The sequence below is a fragment of the Phyllobates terribilis genome, unplaced genomic scaffold, assembly GCF_046119375.1.
Source record: "Phyllobates terribilis strain yellow unplaced genomic scaffold, ASM4611937v1 Scaffold_7__3_contigs__length_470593459, whole genome shotgun sequence".
Taxonomy (NCBI): domain Eukaryota; kingdom Metazoa; phylum Chordata; class Amphibia; order Anura; family Dendrobatidae; genus Phyllobates; species Phyllobates terribilis.
In genome coordinates this window covers 262,665,711-262,687,525 of record NW_027362767.1, presented here as the reverse complement: position 1 = coordinate 262,687,525, position 21,815 = coordinate 262,665,711, and the positions used below count along the sequence as shown (strand labels likewise).

Here is a 21,815-nt window from a genome sequence, read left to right as displayed (position 1 = left end):
TTTTTCTCATTAATGTACACTCTGCACCCCATCTTGACTGAAAAAAAACAAATGTAGAAATTTTTTTAAATTTATTAAAAAAGAAAAACTGAAATATCACATGGTCATAAGTATTCAGACCCTTTGCTCAGACACTCACATTTAAGTCACATGCTGTCCATTTCCTTGTGATCCTCCTTGAGATGGTTCTACTCCTTCATTGGAGTCCAGCTGTGTTTAATTAAACTGATAGGACTTGATTTAGAAAGGCACACACCTGTCTATATAAGACCTCACAGCTCACAGCGCATGTCAGACCAAATGAGAATCATGAGCTCAAAGGAACTGCCCAAGGAGCTCAGAGACAGAATTGTGGCAAGGCACAGATCTGGCCAAGGTTACAAAAGAATCTCTGCATTACTTAAGGTTCCTAAGAGCACAGTGGCCTCCATAATCCTTAAATGGAAGAAGTTTGGGACTACTAGAAGTCTTCCTACACCTGGCTGTCCAGCCAAACTGAGCAATCGTGGGAGAAGAGCCTTGGTCAGAGAGGTAAAGAAGGACCCCAAGATCACTGTGGCTGAGCTCCAGAGATGCAGTAGGGAGATGGGAGAAAGTTCCACAAAGTCAACTATCACTGCAGCCCTCCACCAGTCAAGCCTTTATGGCAGAGTGGCCAGACGGAAGCCTCTCCTCAGTGCAAGACATATGAAAGTCTGCATAGAGTTTGCTCAAAAACACATGAAGGACTCCCAGACTGTGAGAAATAAGATTCTCTGGTCTGATGAGACGAAAATAGAACTTTTTGGTGATAATTCTAAGTGGTATGTGTGGAGAAAACCAGGCACTGCTCATCACCTGCCCAATAGAATCCCAACAGTGAAACATGGTGGTGGCAGCATCATGCTATGGGGGTGTTTTTCAGCTGCAGGGACAGGACTGGTTGCAATTGAAGGAAACATGAATGTGGCCAAGTACAGAGATATCCTGGATGAAAACCTCTTCCAGAGTGCTCTGGACCTCAGACTTGGCCAAAGGTTCACCTTCCAACAAGACAATGACCCTAAGCACACAGCTAAAATAACAAAGGAGTGGCTTCAGAACAACTCTGTGACCATTCTTGACTGGCCCAGCCAGAGCCCTGACCTAAACCCAATTGAGCATCTCTGGAGAGACCTGAAAATGGCTGTCCACCAACGTTCACCATCCAACCTGACAGAACTGGAGAGGATCTGCAAGGAAGAATGGCAGAGGATCCCCAAATCCAGGTGTAAAAACTTGTTGCATCATTTGCAAGATGACTCATGTCTGTACTAGCTCAAAAGGCTGCTTCTACTCAACACTGAGCAAAGGGTCTGAATACTTATGACCATGTGATATTTCAGTTTTTCTTTTTTAATAAATTTGCAAAAAGGTCTACATTTCTGTTTTTTTTCAGTCAAGATGGGGTGCAGAGTGTACTTTAATGAGGAAAAAAACTGAAAATGAACTTTATAGAATTTACCAAATGGCTGCAATGAAACAAAGAGTGAAAAATTTAAAGGGGTCTGAATACTCATTACCTGTATTAATTGCACCTGTTTCAACTCGTTACCTGTATAAAAGACACCTGTCCAATAACCAATCAAACTCCAATGTCTCCACCATGGTCAAGACCAAAGAGCTGTCTAAGGACACCAAGGACAAAATTGTAGACCTGCACAATGCTGAGATGGGCTACAGGACAATAGGCAAGCAGCTAGGTGAGAAGGCAACAACGGTTGGCACAATTATTAGAAAACGTAACAAACACAAGAAGACTGTCAATCTTCCTCGGTCTGGGGCTCCATGCAGGATCTTGCTTCTTGGGGTAAGGATGATTCTGAGAAAGGTCAGGAATCAGCCCAGAAATACATGGGAGGACCTGGTCAATGACCTGAAGAGAGCTGGGACCACAGTCTCAAACATTACCATTAGTAACACACTACGCTGTCATGGATTAAAATCCTGTAGGGCACACAAAGTCCCCCTGCTCACGCCAGCACATGTCCAGACCCGTTTAAGGTTTGCGAATGACCATCTGGATGATCTAGAGGAGGCATGGGAGAAGGTCATGTGGTCAGATGAGACCAAAATAGAACTTTTTGGTATCAACTTCACTCGCTGTGTTTGGAGGAAGAAGAAGAATGAGTACAACCCCAAGAATACCGTCCTAACTGTGAAGCATGGTGTGGAAATCATCATACTTTGGGGGTGCTTTTCTGCAAAGAGGACAAGACGATTGCATCATATTGAAGAGAGGATGGATGGGGCCCATGTATGGCGAGATGTTAGCCAAAAACCTCCTTCCCTCAGTAATAGTATTGAAGATGGGTTGTGGCTGGGTCTTCCAGAATGACAATGACCCGAAACACACAGCCCGGGCAACTAAGGAGTGGCTCCGTAAGAAGCATTTCAAGGTCCTGGAGTGGCCTAGCCAGTCTCCAGCCCTGAACCCAATGGAAAATCTTTGGAGGGAGCGGAAACTCAATGCTGCCCAGCTACAGCCCAGAAACCTTAAAGATCTGGAGAAAATCTGTATGGAGGAGTCAAAATCCCTGCTGCAGTGTGTGCAAACTTGGTCAAGAACTACAGGAAACGTCTGTAGGTTTCTGTACCGAATATTAAGTTCTGTTTTTCTATTGTATCAAATACTTATTTCATGCAATAAAATGCTAATTATAGTATTTTTCGGACAAAAAACATGCACCCCCCCCCAAATCTGGGAGGAAAATGGGGGGGGGGGTGCATCTTAAGATTCGAACGTAGCTTACCGGGGAGTTGCGGTGGTGGTGGAACAGGATCGCAGGAAGCAGGGTCCCTCTGCTCCCTCCCTCAGAAACCCAGCAGCAGCAGCAGCAGCAGCGGTGATATGCTGCATGGTTTCGGTGGTGAGGCAGAGCGGCGTGCGCTGCTTCTCTGGCGGCCATCTTCATGAAGCCGTGATCTACAGCAAAATGGCTGCCTGAGCCGGCGCATGTGCAGACTGGGATTTAGGCGGCTATTTCCTTGAGGCCTATGGCTTCAGGAAGAAGGCCGCTGAGATGCCAGCTCAAGCGCCAGCTCGGGCGCTCATTTTCCTGTAGATCACTGCTTCAGGAACATGGCCACATCCGCCGGAGAAGCAGCCCAAGCCGCACTGCCTGACAGCCCGTCACTGGCCACGCAGCATCTCACCTCTTCAGTTGCCGCCGGAATCCTGAGGGAGGGACCCTGCTTCCTGCTCCACCAACAATACAACCCCCATCTGCTGTCTGCTGGGGCACCCCTTTCTCCCACCCAGGGTCCGCAGAATTCCTCTACTTCTGCTGGCTTCCTGAGGGACCATGCCTCTTGTGACCCCCCACTCCACCGCCCCCTGGGTAAGATACCTATTCAGACTATAAGACTGACCCTCATCTTATAAAAAATATTTTCTTCCTATTTTCCACCCCAAAATTTGGGGTGAGTCTTATGGTCCGGTGCATCTCATAGTCTGAAAAATAAGGTATGTAACAATCATACAATGTGATTTTCTGCTTTTTATTTTTAGATTGTCTCTCACAGGTGAAGTGTACCTACTATAAAAATGACAGACCTCTCCATTCTTTGTAGGTGGGAAAACTTGCAAGATCGGCAGTGTATCAAATACTTATTTTACCCACTGTATATTAGGATCAGCCCAGGAGGAGAGACATACATACCAGGATGGGCCAAGATGGAGGACCTTTAATCAGTATGGGCCCAAGATGGGGCGCACATATATACCAGGATGGACTCAGAATGGGAGACATACAGCGGGTGAAATAAGTATATTTGGTACACGGTATATATGTACCGACATCTGATGAGAATTTCATGTCAATAGCAGCTTTAGAAATATATTTACTCGGAAAATTAGTGACATGTTCAACACTTATTTCACCCGCTGTATATCACAGGATGGGAGACATATAACAGGATGAGGTACACATAATCAGGATGGGCCCAGGATGGGGAACATGTATACCAGGAAGAGGCCCAGGATATGGGGCAGTACTACATAATGGGGGAGAGGGGGAAACGTGTGTCCTTATAGGATTAAGAACGCTTCAAGGGCCCATACATCGGACCAACATGTGGGGTGGGTGGGATCCCAGGTCCAAATTTTGCACCGGGGCCCATCAGACTCTAGTTACTACTCTGCATAATACAAACACTGATGGAAAAATCACTGACATCTGAATGAGCCCTCAGTCTTAACAAGTAGATAAAAAAAAGACTCAAAAAGGTAAAAAGTAAAAAAACAACAACTAATGTTGGCCTCAGTCTGTAGCTTTACAATACTGCGCTTTGTAGGAATAAATATTAAAAGGTTATTCCCACAATCATAGTTGTCACAAAGACATTTGGTGTAAGAAACTTGTACATATTGTACCAAGTCACAAATGGCTTACCTCGGGAAGACAGAAGTTATTATGGAGATACTTTAGTTTTATTTTAAGAAAATTGGAAAGAGGGATTTGGCACAAAGACCAGTTTAGTCACTGGGGCAGATTTGTTAATGCATCATTTCACAGGAGACCAAAAGATGCAAATTGTTGTTGAATGCTAATTTAGCACAAAATTTACTGTTCTTTCGTGCTATGCCGTGACTGGGGCACCCCAGAGTATCAGTAGCAATGAGGCGTAAGGTAGACCATTGGCGGAAGATAAAGTATGGCGCGATTTGTATCCTTCTATCCTATCGCTTTATTGCCTTCACCGCAACCAAAGTAAGAAAAAATACAAACTCCGGTATACACTGTGAAAATGCAGCCGGTGACGGCTTACATTGCAGTGTCTGGATGCACGGCCCGGGCAAGACGCTGGAGCAGAGATCATTAGATTGCAATGGATTAGACAACAGCAAGTCAAAAATGTGTTTGCCGTCATCATATCCAAAACCCCCGTGTCTCACTCAATAGATATTGACCTGTCTGCTGCCAGTGCTAACGAAGATCATTAATCGGGAACAGAGTCCATCAGAGGAAGAACACAACATTACGAGGGCGGTAATACTCAGTACAGGATGCCATATTCCTGATCACATTTCACTGAGAACAGAGGACATCATTTACATAATTATATATATTTTTGCATTGAGTTCAGGTTCTGGACCAGTTCTCACACAAAGTCCTAAGATGCCATGAAACTAAAGTAGAAAAAAAAACAAAAAAAAAAAAAAAAACCTGGCCATATAGCCTCAATAGCTGACAGCTTTTCCTTTGGACACCCTCCGCCCCAATACATCAGACCAGCTGAGAGTGCTTGTGTTTTGTATAAAGAGAGAAAAACCGCTGGGCATGGTGACATTCAGCACGCCTGGTCCTTTTATACCCACTGTCACATGGCAAACAAAAAACGTCAGACGAATGTTTCATAGATGGTCGCCTGCTCTAGACGAAATGGTCAGGATCAGCCGGTGTATGGCCACCTATGTGGAGTATTTCTATTGGGACTCATGCACATAACTATTTGGCATCTATACAACATGGCACGATGGCACCTCAATACCTCATCACAATGTGATGGGAAAATTCACAAATGTAAGCAAAACAACAGCACGATACATTGCACGCTATATGGCACCCTAGGAGGAAACCTCAATCCATGAGACCTAAACTCACAGTTTTGATACTTAGTCCATATTACAGAATGTTCACTTGTCTGCATTAGGCCTTATTCTCACCACAGAGACACAGTGGAGGAATTGTATGGCCACGTGTAGTGCTACAATTTTCTTTCGGCATGGACAGCTTCCCTATTTGCTAGTGGTTGCAGTCGGAGGGCTCCAGGCATTCATGCTCAGGACAATCCCATTAACACGTTCATTGTAAAAAGAGCACTTGTTAACAATCAGTCTTTACTAATAACCTAACAGATTTATGCACAAACTCTCCGTAATGCTCTCCAGTTAATCCCTTCTCAAAAAATTTAATAAGCCATAGGTAGAGGAATCACCGGTTTAGATAGAGCAAAATGTCCTGTCTATGGATAGATGTACACATGGGGCAAGGGGAAAGAAGCTGCAGAGCACCACCGGCTCTTATGCAAGTAAACAAGTAGATTGCAATGGTTTAGGATTTGGGAATGGATTCTACTAACGGCAGATTTGCTGCAGCAATTTCTTGGGATGAGGATGTTCATGTCAAACACATGGATGTTACAACCTAATTCAGACAAATGGGACAGTCACAAAACTATCTGCAGAGTGTGAAGCTTATCCCATGGCCACAAGGAGACATTTGGAGACTTACTGGCGACTTACCTGAAGTTTTATAAGAGTAGACAAGTCTTTTTTTGCGGCCTCAAATACGGCATTCAGGTGTCTATTAACACTAAACTCTGGGATCAGCAAGTCTTCTGCTTTGTAATGATAAACGGCTGATGGCGTTTCGGTAACAGTCACTGATTTCTTCAGGATAGACTGTTAGAATAGAACAACAGTATCACATAGCACTCAATGATAATAAAAAACTGCAGTGGCAATGGTTTCCAGTATTTAATATCTGCTGTACAAAGGATTAAAATAATAATAAATGCAATACAGTTCACAGAAAAAGTGTAAAACTGATTGTTAAAGGGGCATTCCCATTACTGACAGTTTTATGCATAGGATAGGGGATTACTAACTGATGGCTGGGAATCCAGAGATTGGGGCTCTAGATCCCAGGGGCCCCTGTCTTGAACTGAACAGAGGTGCGCATGCTCAATGGGACTGCCGGAGAATAACGTTCAGTCTGGTGATACCCCTTTACCCATAAGTAACCTAGATCATAGACATGCCTTATACAGCTATGAGATATCACGGATATCCTGCCACCATATATTATGTACTTATTGAGTCCCAAGCCAAGTTTTGCTGGAAACTATTTATTAAACTACACAAGAACAAAAACAAACCATTTAACAACCTCCGGAAGAACTTTGTGACCCGTACATCAATCTGGCAGGAAGTGGGTGTTCATCTATCTGAGAAAGCGGCAGGTTGGGACTAGCGTGCGTGACGTTTATGCTATTCCCCCGGAGGACGAGGCAGCAGCTCCATCTCTGGACCATTTAATTCATATTTCTATAAAGGACGTGACGACAGTGCTCGCTCACCTTGTTCATGACCGGGCTCGGAGGCAAGTCATCAGGAGTCAGGCTCACCCGTGCCCTCTCATACGCCATGTCCATGTCAGATTTGGCAGCTTTTGGGCTTCCTAGTGAGGAAAAATGTGCATCAGAACAGTACCGTAATTATTATTACACATGCCGAAACATTAACATGTGTGCTCCGGACAAGATCCTGGAGAGGAGAGGGTGCCTGGGGGTGCGATGTCTGGATGTTATGGTGGAATAAGGGGCATAAAAGCCATTTGCCAGTGCTTCTAGTGTCACCACAGGCCATATGGGGTAATAAATTGGGTCTAAATGGTCTGAAAACAGAAAATCACACATGGGACCCCAGACACTGCTCTGTACTGCCACTACTCTCCTCTATGACTGGGGGATAATACCGAATGGCTGCAGCAGTCCTCTCATCTGGGCTGGTGAAGTGGGGTAGGGACTGTCCAGTAGGGAATATTAGTTTGGGATTTTCAGATCACCATGGTCCCAAGTAGTGGACTACCCATTTAATACTTCCTTTATGCTTGTTTTTACAGTATGGTTTTTCTGCCATAACTTTTTAAAAAAGACAAAATATTTAAAAAAAAGAAAGTTGGCCCACGTTTCACTTTTCCTGGTCTTTTGCAAACCAAATCTCCAGTCTTCTTCTATCCTATAAGGTGGGCTATAATTTTTTATTTTTGGATACGTGATAAGCTCAAGATCTATAAACACAAGGATGAGATTTGCTTTTCCTTAAAGTCCTTCCTTGCCCCAATCTTTCCATGTAAATAATGGGAATAAAGAGGACTTCTTACCCGCCTGATCCACCTGCGAGTGTTCATAATAAACCCTAATGATTCATTACTTGCTTTTATTTCAGTGTTGGAGACATGTTTTTACAGCTCTCGCACCATTGTAATGACGGGGCAAATTAATTACAGGCACTCCATAAACCCCGCAGCTCTCCGCTAATAAAGGGGAGCTCAGCTACGTGTCTGAGACGCACTAGAACGTGCACAATCCTGCCAAAGAAAACGTCTTTCATGGTTTTAAAGCAAAGTTGTTATCTCGGCAAGTCGCTGTGCACTCGGCTCACATGCTGACTGCCACAGAGGTGCTAATTAATCTAACACGAGGAGATATAAATAGGGGCTTCTCACGAGGAGGAACAGTAGGAGACAGGAAAAAAAATCAGTTGCTTTTAAATTAATCATTGGCGGGGTTGGAGAAAGTCAGTCACTTATATGTGGAGGAAAGTAGCGAGGTGCAAACTGATGGCAATTCCTATGCAATATCTGCCAATAGCCAAAGCGTTACCAATACAGAGAGCACACCTCAGTCTTATACGTGACGGGCACCATACAGAAGAGCAATACTATTGTTGTAGATCAGGAATAAGAAACTATTTCCATACATGGAACAGTAAATGAAAAAAATGCAAATATGACTCCATATACCTAGTAATTAAAGGTGTTTTCCCACCTTATACAATGACTGCATACTAAAAAGATATGACATTAAGGCTGTGTGGACACACTGCAGATTTGGTGCATTTTTTTTGCCATGCAGATTTGCTAGCAAAACCTGAAGCAATCCAGATGCCAGCAAAGTGAATGAGAAACCTGAAGTGTCATGCACATGTTGCTTATTTTTGACTTGCAGATTTGGTGCAGAAAATAATCTGCAACATGTCAATTCTCTGTGTGTTTTTGCCTGTGATTTTCACCCATTGACTTCACACAAATCGAGCAAAAATGCACCAAAAAAGTGCATTTTTTGAAGCTGTGTTTTTCCTGCCAACCGATGTAGAAATTTTACTCAACATGTGCACATACCCTAAAGGGGTTCTCTGGGTATATGATAATGACGCCCTATCCTACAATATTAGAATGCTGAGGAATTCGGTAACCCTGTCCATCAGCTGCTAGCAGCGGCTGGATGTAAATAATGAATGGAGCCGCACTTCTCAGCTCCACACAATGCATAGCGGCCCCAGCACATGTTCCTGCACACTGCCATGCATTCAACATTGGGGTGGGGGTGTTGGGCGTCATATGCCTGAAAACACTATTAAAGGAGTATTAGTTATTATCCATCCTATAGACTTACTGACTGCTGTAGTTCTGACCAGTAATCCCAAGAACGCAGCTCTGTAGAGCATTGTCTGAATGGAGTGGAGGAGCGCATACTTGACCTCTACTCCATTCATTATCTACGGGACTGTTGTAGAAAAAGGAGTACAGTGCTAAATTTTCTCTGGCAGTGTCATAGACAAAGAATGGACCCCCATAGATCAGTAAGTTATCTCCTACTTATAGACAGAGGATAATTTTTGATTATGGGAAAACCCCTTTAATATCTGACCGCATTTGGGTATGATCAATAGGGCCCGTACCCATGCCTAGAAAGAGTCAAAAAGCAGCAAAGTAAAATGTGCAAATATCGGTTAAGAGAAAGGTGAATGCAGATTAATAAGGTTTTGCACTTGACTTATTGATATAGCAACAGAGAAAAAATAATAATCAATCAAGACAAGGAATTGATCCTACAGTCAACAATGGCACTAGTAATCTGCCTTTTTATTACCTGGGATTTCAGCGAGGCTGGAAGAAGAGCGACTTCTGCGATGACCTGTGTTTGAAACATCAGTTGCTGCAAATTTACTTGGGTCTGAAATAAAGATAAGATATTGGAAGAAACAATATAGCAAATGTGAAGAGACTGCATCACTATAATATGAAGGGCAGCAATTATACTTACCGGCAAACACATATAATTTGACCTAAAAATCATTTTTGCAAGGTTTCATTAACAATTTTGCATTCTTTGCCTTCTGTAGCCTCTGTGTTGCACTACTGCTGGCTGCAGAATGAGCTGACTGAGAATCAGTCAGTGAGTTTGTTCTGCTAAGGAATTTTCAGCTCTTTTATCGGAGCTATTCTCGGCTGATTTAAGGCCACAGACCACGTTAAAGTTGAATTTTGTCAGTAAAGAAAGAGCTTGTAGAATACAAACGGTGCAAATTTTTTAAGGAAACAGAATTGCAAAAATTATTTCTCCATCGCTTCATTGGGGGACACCAGAAACCATGGGTGTATGCTGCTGCCACTAAGAGGCCGACACTAGGCAGAAAAAAAGTTAACTCTTCCCCAGCAGGCTTCACCCACCAACTGGAACCAAGCTAATCAGTTTTTTGCTTAGTGCCCTAAGGAGGCCGTGCTCTCATGCTCCTCTGGTGAATCACCATCAAAATTTAGTATCCGACTTCATTGAGGCCTACTCCTCCGTTGGGCCACACCCAGCCTCCCGACCAGCCAATAGCATGTGGGCTTTTCTCCCACTCTTCCTCCGTGGCCCGCCTCCAGTGCAGCAGCCCATCCCTGGCGCTTTTTTCCCCGGCCTATCCAAGAGCACATTTTCAGCTCCTCCTCTCTCTTTTGGGGCCATTTTTCTGCGGTCTGCCGAGTGGGCAGCAGCCTTATGTCAATCAGTCGCCGACCTAACCAAGGTCTCACAATCCTTTGTCTCGGTCATAGAGCACCTGCTCATGCCATCAGCTGCCTGCGGTGTACAGCTAGTTCCTAAGGCCAAATTTGAGTCACCCTCTGCTCCGCTTCACCATAGCGGGGTACATAGGAAAGTCAAGAAGCAGATACATACAAGCTCATCCTCCAGGTCTCAGTCTCCTACCTCCTCTAGGATGTCATCTGTTTCCCGGGACTCTTCTCCTGAACCTCAGACGGTTCAGGAGTCTAACCTCTGATCTGAATCAGATTCTGATCTGCACTCTGACTCACATACAGTAAGAGACTGTCCATCATATCTTTGAGTTTGGAGATCTGGTCAGACTCTAAATGTCAAAGATGAAAATCCTTTGCCCATAGAGCACACTGTATCCTTCAAAAAGGTGAAATGTCCTCCACAGGTGTTTTCACCCCACAAGGCTTCTGATGAGATATTTGCCACAGAATGGGAACTCCTTGAGAGACGTATTTTCAAGAAAAAAGCATTTGAATATTTTACATCCCTTTGTTTCGGACCTTATTAAATTCTGGTCAGACCCTCCGGCTGTAGATCCTCCTGTGTCTCGTTTAGCTTAACACAATCCTCTCACTCCGTGACGGGGTCTCTCTCAAGGACCGCACTGACAGACATGTCGAGTCTTTGGCTAAATTTATTTTTGAGGCTTCTGGGATGGCACTCTGTCCATCATTTGCAGCCACCTGGGTGTCTGAGTCAGTCTCCGCTTGGGCCAAGCTCCTCCTTCAATGTATCCTATCTGGGGCCCCCAGTGAAGAGTCAGCCGATCTGGCAGATCAGATTGCCCATGCAAGGAAGTACCTTCTCCCCGCTTCCCTCGATGCCAGCAGATGTGCTGCTCTGTTATTCAGCAACATCGCGCCCTTCGTAGGGTGCTAAGGCTTAAAAGCGTGGAACGCAGACTCCGCTTCTAAAAAGTCCTTGACCAGCCTTCCCTTTCAGGGCCTGCACCTTTTTGGGACTAAGCTTAGATCATTTCTGATGCTACGGGGAGAAAGCACCTCGTTCCCCCCAGCAAAAGCCCAGATAGCATACCTCATATTTTCAGTTTCCCTATTCCGGAAGTTTCAACCGTCAGAAAAAGGCCCCTGCACAGCAAGAGAGGAAAAGGCCCACTTTCAAACCGGCACCTTCCTGCCATCTTCACGGTCAACAACACCGGTCTTCCAGAAGCAGATCCAATAGGTTCTCCTCTGTATGATGGGCTGCCCCTACCTGGAGTTTCTCCCAGGGTGGGAGCCTGTCTCCTTTTTCAGGAACCTTGTCTTCTGTGGTCGCCGAAGCCTGGGTCAGAGAGGTAATTTCCTCTGGCTACAAAATAGAATTTTCTTCTCTCCCTCAAAAGCGTTTTTTCCCCATGTCATCAAGGAATAACTTCCTAGTGTCCGGGTTTTTCAAGGCCATCGCCTCTCTGCGCCATCGTCCCAATTCCAGAATGTTTTTCAGGTTTCTATTCAAACATATTTGTTCCGAAGAAGGACGGAACCATTCGTCCCATTCTGGGTCTCAAACGACTGAACAGGCGTGTTTGCCTTCACCACTTCTGGATGGGATCTCTCCGCTCTGCGATAGCTTCCATGGAACCCGAGGTGTTCCTTTGCTCGGTAGACATCCAGGATGCTTACCTTCACATCCCCATCTTTCCAGGTCAGCAGAGATTCCTCTGGTTCGCTGTTCAAGACACCCATTATCTGTTTACGGCCCTTCTTTTGGCCTAGCCACCACTCCCAGGGTCTTTTACGAGGATTATGGCTGAGGTCATGGTTATATTCCGCACCAAAAGGATTATATCTATCCCTTATCTGGATAACATTCTTATCAAGGCACCCTCTTACCAGGCCTGCTGCTAGAGTCTTTACCTTACCCTTGACACAATGTCCCCGTCTCGGCTGGATAATCAACAGATCAAAGTAGTCTTTGATCCCGGCCCAACGTCTAGTATTACCAGTTATGGAATTTGACACCATTCACGCAAGGGTCTTTCTTCCAAAGGAAAAATTCTCGGCCCTTCTCAGAATTCAGTCTCTCAGTGAGCCATCTCCTTGCTCCCTTGTACTCTGCATGAGTGTGTTGAGCAAAATGGTGGCGGCAATGGAAGCATTTGCTCATTTTCACAGCAGTCCTCTTCAACTGACCCTTCATTCACATTGGGACTGGTCGATTGCATCTCTGGAATGGCCCTTTGTCCTCCCATCTCGGGCAAGAGTCCCTGACTTGGGGGAGCTCTTACCCCCTCATCAGTCAAGTGAGATCCTTTCTGCTGATTCGGTGGCAGGTCCTGTGCCAGTCTCCTCGGTTGGGGAGCTCAGTTACAGGAGCTCACAGCCCAGCACCGCTGGAAAGACCAGGAAGCCTCACTTCCTATCAACCTTCTGGAGATCAGAGCCATTTACCTGGCCCTCTTTCATTGACAGGACCTCCTGACTGTCGCATTGGATGTGGACAGGATGACCAACACGAAATACGTGGCATACATCAATCATGAAGGCAGAACATGGAATAGACCAGTCATGCTGAAGGTATCCCGCATTCTGGTTGGGGCCGAACAAAGTCCCAGTTCCCTTCGCAGTACACATTCCCAGGGTGGACAATTGGGTCTCTCCATGGGCGAGTAGTCTCTGAATCCGACAGTCTTCTCCCAGATTTGTAACCGGTGGGGCACTCCCAACGTCAACTTGATGGAGTCCAGAATGAACAACAAGGCTCCACATTTAGTCACCAGGTCTCGCGATCCCCTAGCGATTGGTTCCGACGCTTTGGCAATATCCTGAGCTAAGTTCAGCCTCCCATTACTGTTCTCCCCTCTCTAATCACCAAGCTCCTCAAGACGGAGGGCATTCCAATCATCCTTGTAGCTCCAGACTGGCGGCCTGGTACGTGAAAATAAAATCAACCTTCTGGCAGAAGTCCCCTGTAGGCTCCTAGATTGTCCAGACCCGCTTTTCCGGGTCCCCCTCTTCAACCAGAGTTCTCAGTCTCAGTTTAGCTCAGTTTGGCTGTTGAAACCGCAGTCTTGAAAGCCGCAGGTTTCTCGGACCAGGTTATTCAGACGATGATCAAAGCGAGAAAACAAACAAACAGTCTTACTCCTCCATACCCCAGTGTAATTAAAAAGCCTTTTTTCGATGGTGCAAGACCAATCAGGTCACGCCCCTGTCCTTTTCTCTTTCCTCCTTCCTTGTTTTCTTGCAGTCAGACCTAGATTCTGGCCAGTCTCTCAGCTCCCTAAAGAGTCAGGTCTCCGTCCGCTCTATTCTCTTCCAGAAGAACTTAGCCTCTCGTTCCCAAATCAAGACATTCCTGCAGGGAGTTACTCACTCCGTCCCTCCCCATTGGCCTCCACTGGAGCCGTGGGATCTTAATTTTCGTTCTTTCTTCAGGGTTCACCCTTTGAATCTGTTTGTGATATTCCTTTCTCCCTACTTTCCTGGAACGTTTCGTTCATTGTAGCGATCACATCCATCAGACGTGTCTCTGAACTTGCAGCTCTTTACAGTCGTTCGCCTTTCCTTGTGTTCCATGAGGACAAGGCGGTCCCGAGTTCAGTCTCATCTATTCTTCCTAAGGTGGTTTGTTCTTTTCATCTCAATGAGAACATAGTTCTTCCTTCCTTCTGACAGTCTCCCGCTCATCCCTTAGAGTGGTCTCTACACAAACTGGATCTTGTCAGAGCTCTGCGTCTCTACATTTCCAGGACAACATCTTTCAGCCGCTCGGATTCTCATTTCGTGATTCCTGAATGTCATCATACAGGTATTCCCACTTCAAAGCCCACCTTTGCCCAGTTTGTTTGTTCTACCATCCTGGAAGCATACAGAGTGAAGAAAAGACCGTCCCCACTCGGGTTCACTGCTCACTCCACATGTGCAGTGAGGGCTTCCTGGGTGGTTCGTCATCAGGCCTCTGAATTGCAGCTCCGCAAGGCCGCCCATCTGGTCTTTGATCCATACCTTTCTCCACATGCTACAGAGTTCACACATATGCCTCGGCTGATGCTGGCAAGGGCAGGAAGGTTCTGCGTGCAGCAGTGGACCGGTCTTCAATCTGTGAGTAGCTGTTTTTTCGCCACCCTAGGGAAGGTTTTAGGACGTCCCATGATTTCCTGTGTCCCCGAATGAAGCGATAGAGAAAACAAGATTTTGGGTTTTCACGGTAAAATCTTTTTCTCAAAGCCTTCAATGGGGGACACAGCACCCGCTGTTAGTTGTGCCATTGATGGTTACATTTTAATGTTATCTCTTGTTTCTCCTTCCTACTGCTTTCTCACAAACTGATTACCTCCTCCCCAGCAGGCTACACCCACCGACTAGAACTGAGCTAATTTATTTTTCTGGCTAGTGTCAGCCTCCTAGTGGCAGCAACATACACTCATGGTTTCCTGTGTCCCTGAGTACCCACATTCTTGTTATTTAACCCCAAATACATGTATTTGAATAAAAAAAAGACAACCCCTTTAAAAGGGTCCTTACTTTTTTTTGTTACATTATTGTACTTTTGCCATTTTTGATGTTTTCCAACTTTCCTAGTGGTAACTACAGACTATTACGGTGATTGGTGCTACAATAAAAAAAAAAGTCCTATAGAAGGTGAAACAGCAGCGCATACACTACTGTTTCTTATGCGCCACGGTAGTCTGTAAACCTCCCACATGCTTTGCGATCACACTGGATAATGCAGTGTTACACATGCCCATTCCGCTTCTAATAATATCTCCTCGTGTTGCACTTACACAACTGTCACAACACCTCGCGTCACACGGCTACCATTTAATGAGCTGCAAAAATTGCGGCAAGAGTGTTGCTCAGGAGGCAAACTCCAGATATAGGACATGAAACCTGACAATAACTATTGAAAAAAATATAAATATTTCACCCATAAAAACTCTCGGTGGCACACAATTACATTTTGCAAGATTAAGGTCTGAAGTAGGTTGCACTAAATAGACTTTTGGCCAAAGTGACTGAAATGTGGGAAGTTATATACACTGCTCAAAAAAATAAAGGGAACACTTAAACAACACAATGTAAGTCCAAGTCAATAACACTTCTGTGAAATCAAACTGTCCACTTAGGAAGCAACACTGATCTGATAAAGGAGCGGTTCTGCAGGGGTGACCACAGACCATTTCTCTGTTCTCATCCTTTTTGGCTGTTGCTTTGGTCACTTTTTCATTTTGCCATTGCTCTCACCCCTAGAGGTACAGTAGCATGAGGCGGTGTCTACAGTACAACCCACAGAAGTTGCCCAGGTAGTGCAGTTCATCCAGGATGGCACATCAGTGCGAGCTGTGGCAAGAAGGATAGCTGTGTCTGTCAGCACAGTGTCCAGAGCATGGAGCAGATACCAGGAGATGCCATACCATAGGAGGGCAACAACCCAGCAGCAGGACCGCTACCTCCGCCTTTGTGCAAGGAGGAACAGGAGGAGCACTGCCAGAGCCCTGCAAAATGACCTCCAGCAGGCCACCAATGTGCATGTGTCTGCACAAACGGTTAGAAACCGACTCCATGAGGGCGGTATGAGGGCCCGATGTCCACAGATGGGGGTTGTGCTCACAGCCCAACACCGTGCAGGACGCTTGGCATTTGCCACAGAAAACCAGGATTGGCAAAGTTGCCACTGGCGCCCTGTGCTCTTCACAGATGAAAGGAGGTTCACGCTGAGCACATGTGACAGACGTGACAGAGTCTGGAGACGCTGTGGAGAGCGATCTGCTGCCTGCAACATCCTTAAGCATTACCGGTTTGGCAGTAGGTCAGTAATGGTGTGGGGTGGCATTTCTTTGGAGGGCCGCACAGCTCTCCATGTGCTCGCCAGAGGTAGCCTGACTGCCATTAGGTACCGAGATGAGGTCCTCAGACCCTTTGTGAGACCATATGCTGGTGCGGTTGGCCCTGGGTTCCTCCTAATGCAGGATAATGCCAGATCTCATGTGGCTGGAGTGTGTCAGCAGTTCCTGCAAGATGAAGGCATTGAAGCTATGGACTGGCCCGCCCGTTCCCCAGACCTGAATCCGATTGAGCACATCTGGGACATCATGTCTCGCTCCATCCACCAACATCACGTTGCACCACAGACTGTCCAGGAGTTGGCGGATGCTTTAGTCCAGGTCTGGGAGGAGATCCCACAGGAGACCATCCGCAACCTCATCAGGAGCATGCCCAGGCATTGTAGGGAGGTCATACAGGCACGTGGAGGCCACACACAATACTGAGCCTCATTTTGACTTGTTTTAAGGACATTACATCAAAGTTGGATCAGCCTGTAGTGTGTTTTTCCACTTTAATTTTGGGGGTGACTCCAAATCCAGACCTCCATTGGTTAATAAATTTGATTTCCATTGATGATTTTTGTGTGATTAAACAAACTTTGCATAGAACAAAGTATTCAATGAGAATATTTCATTCATTCAGATCTAGGATGTGTTATTTGAGTGTTCCCTTTATTTTTTTGAGCAGTGTACATATAATTTATTTTCTAGGCGTTGTGTATGTTTTTGCTCATCCTCTTGGCTCATACAATACAAATAGTCAGGTAGTGCCACTCTGTGGCTGTATAATGCTACTACAGGATGAAATTGTAACACATTGGACCCAATACCTCAAGTAGCAAAACTAATAAACCCTGGGAATCAAAGTAAAACTTTAATTTTCTAAACTCCATTAAGGTGGAATTGAAAATGCACACTTGTAGTTTTGGCATCAAGATGACTTTCTCGTATAACTCATTCATTTTTGGGATCCTAGCACTATGATACACAAGTCTTAAGAAAGATGGTCCATTGACCCCGAGAGGCTGGGACCCTGTTGTTGTTGGCATGTCTGTCAAATGTAAATGGGATCATATGACATTTCACGTTGTGGTGCACGTCCCAGCATTTTCAGATTTGCCAAGACACTTTATGTTGATGGCTTCCCAGTGTGGAGAAATGCAGTGCTGAAAACGCTTGCAACATATAGTCTAGTAAGTGATTGCTATAGGAAACCTGCAATTATTTACATGCAGCTTAAAAGGTTTATCCCTTTTAAATGTTATTTTTGGCCTATAGGTCGGCGCATGTGTTACTCACCCTCACTGGGTCCAGCTCTGCTTCTCATTCACTGCTACAGTCTTTGTTGACTAGCTTCAGCGGTGACAGTATATCTATAGAGCACATCACTGCTGCAGCCAATCACTGAGCTTAGTGATTGCCTGCAGGGGCTATATGCATTGCAAATGTGACATCACCGCTGCAACAAAGTGAAAGAAACAAAAACAGCAGCAGAGAGGCAGCGCTGGACCCGGGAAAGGTGAATACATCCCTGTTTGCTCATTTACAATTGTGCACAACTAAATAGAAATGGATATTTAAAAAGGGACAACCGCTTTAATATCATATAAAAGGAATTATAATGGCAGCTATTCTCGGCCGCATCAGTACAGATAGATGCCCTCACCTAGAAGTCCTGGATCCTGATCTGGCTGAAACTCGGCAGACTTCTCCGCTTGGTCTGTACTGTCCTCCTCGACAGACATACTGGACAAGGGTCTTCTGGCGCCCTTATTGCTCCCAGCGCCTGAGGTCAGACTGGCTACTGACAGTAAAGGAATTGCCTGGCTCTCCTGTAGATTACAGAATACAGGTTAATAGGATTGTGAAGGGTTTCTATTAAAGAATAATTAACCAAATGTATGCAATAGATTAGTTATATCGACCACAAAGATCTGTAGCTATGTGCCCTCTGCCCGCAGTTCAGCAGAGCTCCGTTAATGCAATCCTCTGGATCGACCAGCCATCTAATGTGTGAGGGGCCTCCAGACTTTCCCTCGCCAGAGGACACCCTCCCTTACACCCTCAACAGAAGGAGCAGGTGATTGTAATTTTTGTACTCGATCTCTTTCCTTTTGAAGAGCAAATAAGCTGCTGTCAAAACTTTTTCCCCACTTAGAATCAATTAAGACCAGTCACTGCCCTAAAAGAAGAATTGCAGGCTGCCAAATGCACATGGCAAATCTGAGGCAGGCACAAAAATGTCCAGCAAATAAGAAAAAAAATACAAAAATAAAAAAATGGAGCAAAGTGATTTAAAATGTTATTAAGAGGCAGAAAACTGAATTGCAATTGATCATCAGAACTTGCTCATTAGCTTCAATACCATTGTTGGAGGGAACTAGAACGGCAGGATGGAGGTTTGGTGGAAGCGAGAACATATGTTTGGCCAGACACAATGTCTATTTGTGGAGCTCTAATTGGCTATTTGTTCATTTTTAGAGCCGGCGTGGGATAGCTTTGTAGAAAAGTGAGACAGATGAGAGATGAGGTGACTAGCTTTGCTCCATTTACTTCAATGATGTGAAAGAAGAGGGATAAATCACACATCAGACAACAGTCGGGATCAATCCGGGACAAAAAAACACACCAAACATTTAAAGCGCCGAATCACTGAGACCTCATTCACATGTGCCCTTTTTACATGCCGTGACTTTTGCAAGTCCCACATCACTCCTCTGCCATCACTGAACAAGAGCAGACAGAGCCAAGGTTGCCACTGTCCCGGCACCTCAAAGCAGATATTCACCGAGTTGAACAGCTCTGTCGTCAATCCAAGGTAATTATGAAGAGCCAAAAACGTCACTCTTTGCAGCCTGACCATGATGATCTGTGGGTGAGGAAACAAATGGGTTAAAGTTGATTATTATCCACCGTTTTAGGAGACTGAAGAATATTCCAAGTGTTAAATCACTTTTCCTACATTTTATTCAGAAATCTGTATTATGTCTAAAAGCTTCCGGTAGGACAGGAATCGTTCCCGGGTGTAAGGACCAGAATAGCAGGGATTGCAGTAACTAACGCCCAACTCTAAATCTAAAGAAGTATCAGCGGTGAGGGATAAAAAAAAATGAAAAGAAAAAGCGCAGAGAGGAGGAAAAGGTAGCCGGAAATTAGATTGGTCACAGAGAGGATCTCTCCGGAGAAATCACTAGTATACGTAGTCACACGTAATTTCTGTAAACCTCTGGTGGGGGCAAGCTAAAAGAATTGGGGCACGGTGATCTCTTGTTACACCCCTGGGCATTTTTGTACTGGGTACACGCTGGCCTCTATCAATACATATGAAAGGCTCCACTCCTTTATATACGGACATAATAACAACAGATGAGACTAAGTACCTGCACCACTCGGACAAGCGTTTCTGGGTACTTGGCAAAAACGTCTTGGAAGGCATTTGCAGGAAGACGCAGGATTGTAGATGCATTGGCAGCTCTGGCAGATACGGTCTTGTAAGGAGCCGGATGTCCCTGGGGTGAAAGAAAACATTTTTTACAATATTCGTAAGCTTATGTAATGAGCATATATAAAAGTTACTGTGGTCCTCCACATTGTGGAAATGGTCAGGTAAAATATGCTTTGGGTAGATACCAAGATTGAAAGTAGCCCACAACAGTCAATTTTGGTGATCTTATGTGTCTCTCCACGCTATCTTACAAATGATATTGGGGGAAAGAAGGATCGGGCATGCTGAATTTCAAGCTGGTCCTTGTCTTCTCAGGGTAAATAGGCAGCTGCTAGAGAAGTGTGGCAGTAGCTTACTTCTGTCAGGCCAACGATAACACGCACACACTCAGCCGGACCAGGAGAGCATGACTATAGGTGGTCGGGAGAGAGAGCTGTCGGGAAAAGCTGAGCATTCATGCGTTTGGAGAAGTCAAAAGGAACAGCTGTCCATCAAAAGAGCGTTTGGCCGACAACTACTGCAGGAGTATCGGCAGCTTCACCATCCATTATGGGGAGAATATAATTGCAGCTTTAAATCATAACTTTACTCCATCTAAACAGAGGTCTACAGATATTAAAAAGAAGATGTGAACATGGGATTTTACAAGATTTTTTAATATAGTTATTACAAACTAGCTACTCATCAGTTCTTAAGTCAAAGGCAAAAGAAAGATCAAATGGCAACACCTTCCCCATCTGCACGCAGTACACAACTACAGGACAAGCAGGCTTCTTGAAAACTGAGAAAAAAAAATCTTTTCTCAGGGCAATATAAACGGATAATTTAGCAGGCGCCTCATAAGTGGAAGGCTTCAGTCTCTGTGGACTGTGCTTCTGTAACACAGCGAGGAATAGCAATCATCCCGCTCTGCCGCCTCAATTTAATTTATTATATCTGGAAGAAAAACATAGCTGACAAATATCTCGAGGGGAAGAATATTGAAAGATCATACAGAGCCTAAATACATTTCAGGATCCACGGCCGGGCGCAGCGACTTGCGGTGTGATAGACGATCACTCATAATAATTTACAATGCAATTGTTACTAAATGAAGCAGCGAGCGATATCATGTGTCGTGTGATTGCATGTAGATATTTTCTCTGTCTCGTTAATATCATTGGGGGGACACAGGACAGGGTATAGGCCCTGCCACTGGGAGGCTACCCGCTAGGTGATAAGCAGTGTGGCTACCTGGTGGCCTCTCCTCAGACACCAGGCAGCTCAGGGTTAGCCTAGTGTCTGTAGGAAGCAGACACCCCCTGGAACAGGTCTCCTCACTGGCCTTTTTTCTAGTTTTCCCCAGGTGGTACAGATGTCCTCCACACGACGGCACTATACCAGTAAGGACACACCATGAACAATAATTCACATAATGGGAGGGTATAATCTCCATGATGTCACCGACCCCCTATCCAAACTCCCATGAGATGCAGTCAGGGCTATCCCCTTGGGGGTAGGGTCTGCCTCCTCTTTATTCCCCCGTGGGCAATCTTTCTCCCAACAGTCTTTTTCTAGTCGCCTCTCTGCGACTATTTACCTTCTTTCTGGTGCACTTTTGCACCATTTCATGGTCTGTCCACCTGACCCTTCCCCTCACCTTATGAACTGCCGGCCGTTTTTCCAGCCTCCAGGCCAATGCCCACTACCACACGGGGGATGCCTTGCGGCTCGGGAGCATCACTATTCGAGGTGTCGGATTTACTGGCAAGTTTCTTTGGGTGCCTCCCACCACTTATTTTCCCAGTTTTATCCTTCTTGGGCGGGCCCAAGGCAGAGTCTACATCTCTGCAGGCAGCTTTTAAGGGTCCCTTCTCCAGGCCTGACCCTCCTCTTCCTCACAAGCTGTAAGCCGTGTCCAAATAGAAGATACAGCTGCGTTGCCGCCAGCCCCATTTGAGAGACGCAGAACGAAGGTTAATGGCTCCT

The 21,815-nt window shown here is 45.3% G+C and overlaps 1 protein-coding gene across 7 annotated transcripts in view; it reads right to left on the bottom strand.

Annotated features, from left to right (window-relative positions):
* PNPLA7 (patatin like domain 7, lysophospholipase) overlaps window positions 1-21,815 on the bottom strand; it is a 153,382-nt gene that overhangs the window by 80,331 nt on the left and 51,236 nt on the right. For all 7 annotated transcript variants that reach the window (XM_073640575.1, XM_073640574.1, XM_073640572.1 and 4 more), the window contains 6 exons: window positions 19,783-19,911; window positions 19,191-19,271; window positions 18,069-18,234; window positions 9,679-9,762; window positions 7,102-7,202; window positions 6,266-6,424 (listed from right to left, as the gene is read on the bottom strand). In XM_073640575.1, coding sequence (XP_073496676.1) covers window positions 6,266-6,424; window positions 7,102-7,202; window positions 9,679-9,762; window positions 18,069-18,234; window positions 19,191-19,271; window positions 19,783-19,911 — 720 coding nt within the window. The remainder of the gene's footprint in view (window positions 1-6,265; window positions 6,425-7,101; window positions 7,203-9,678; window positions 9,763-18,068; window positions 18,235-19,190; window positions 19,272-19,782; window positions 19,912-21,815) is intronic.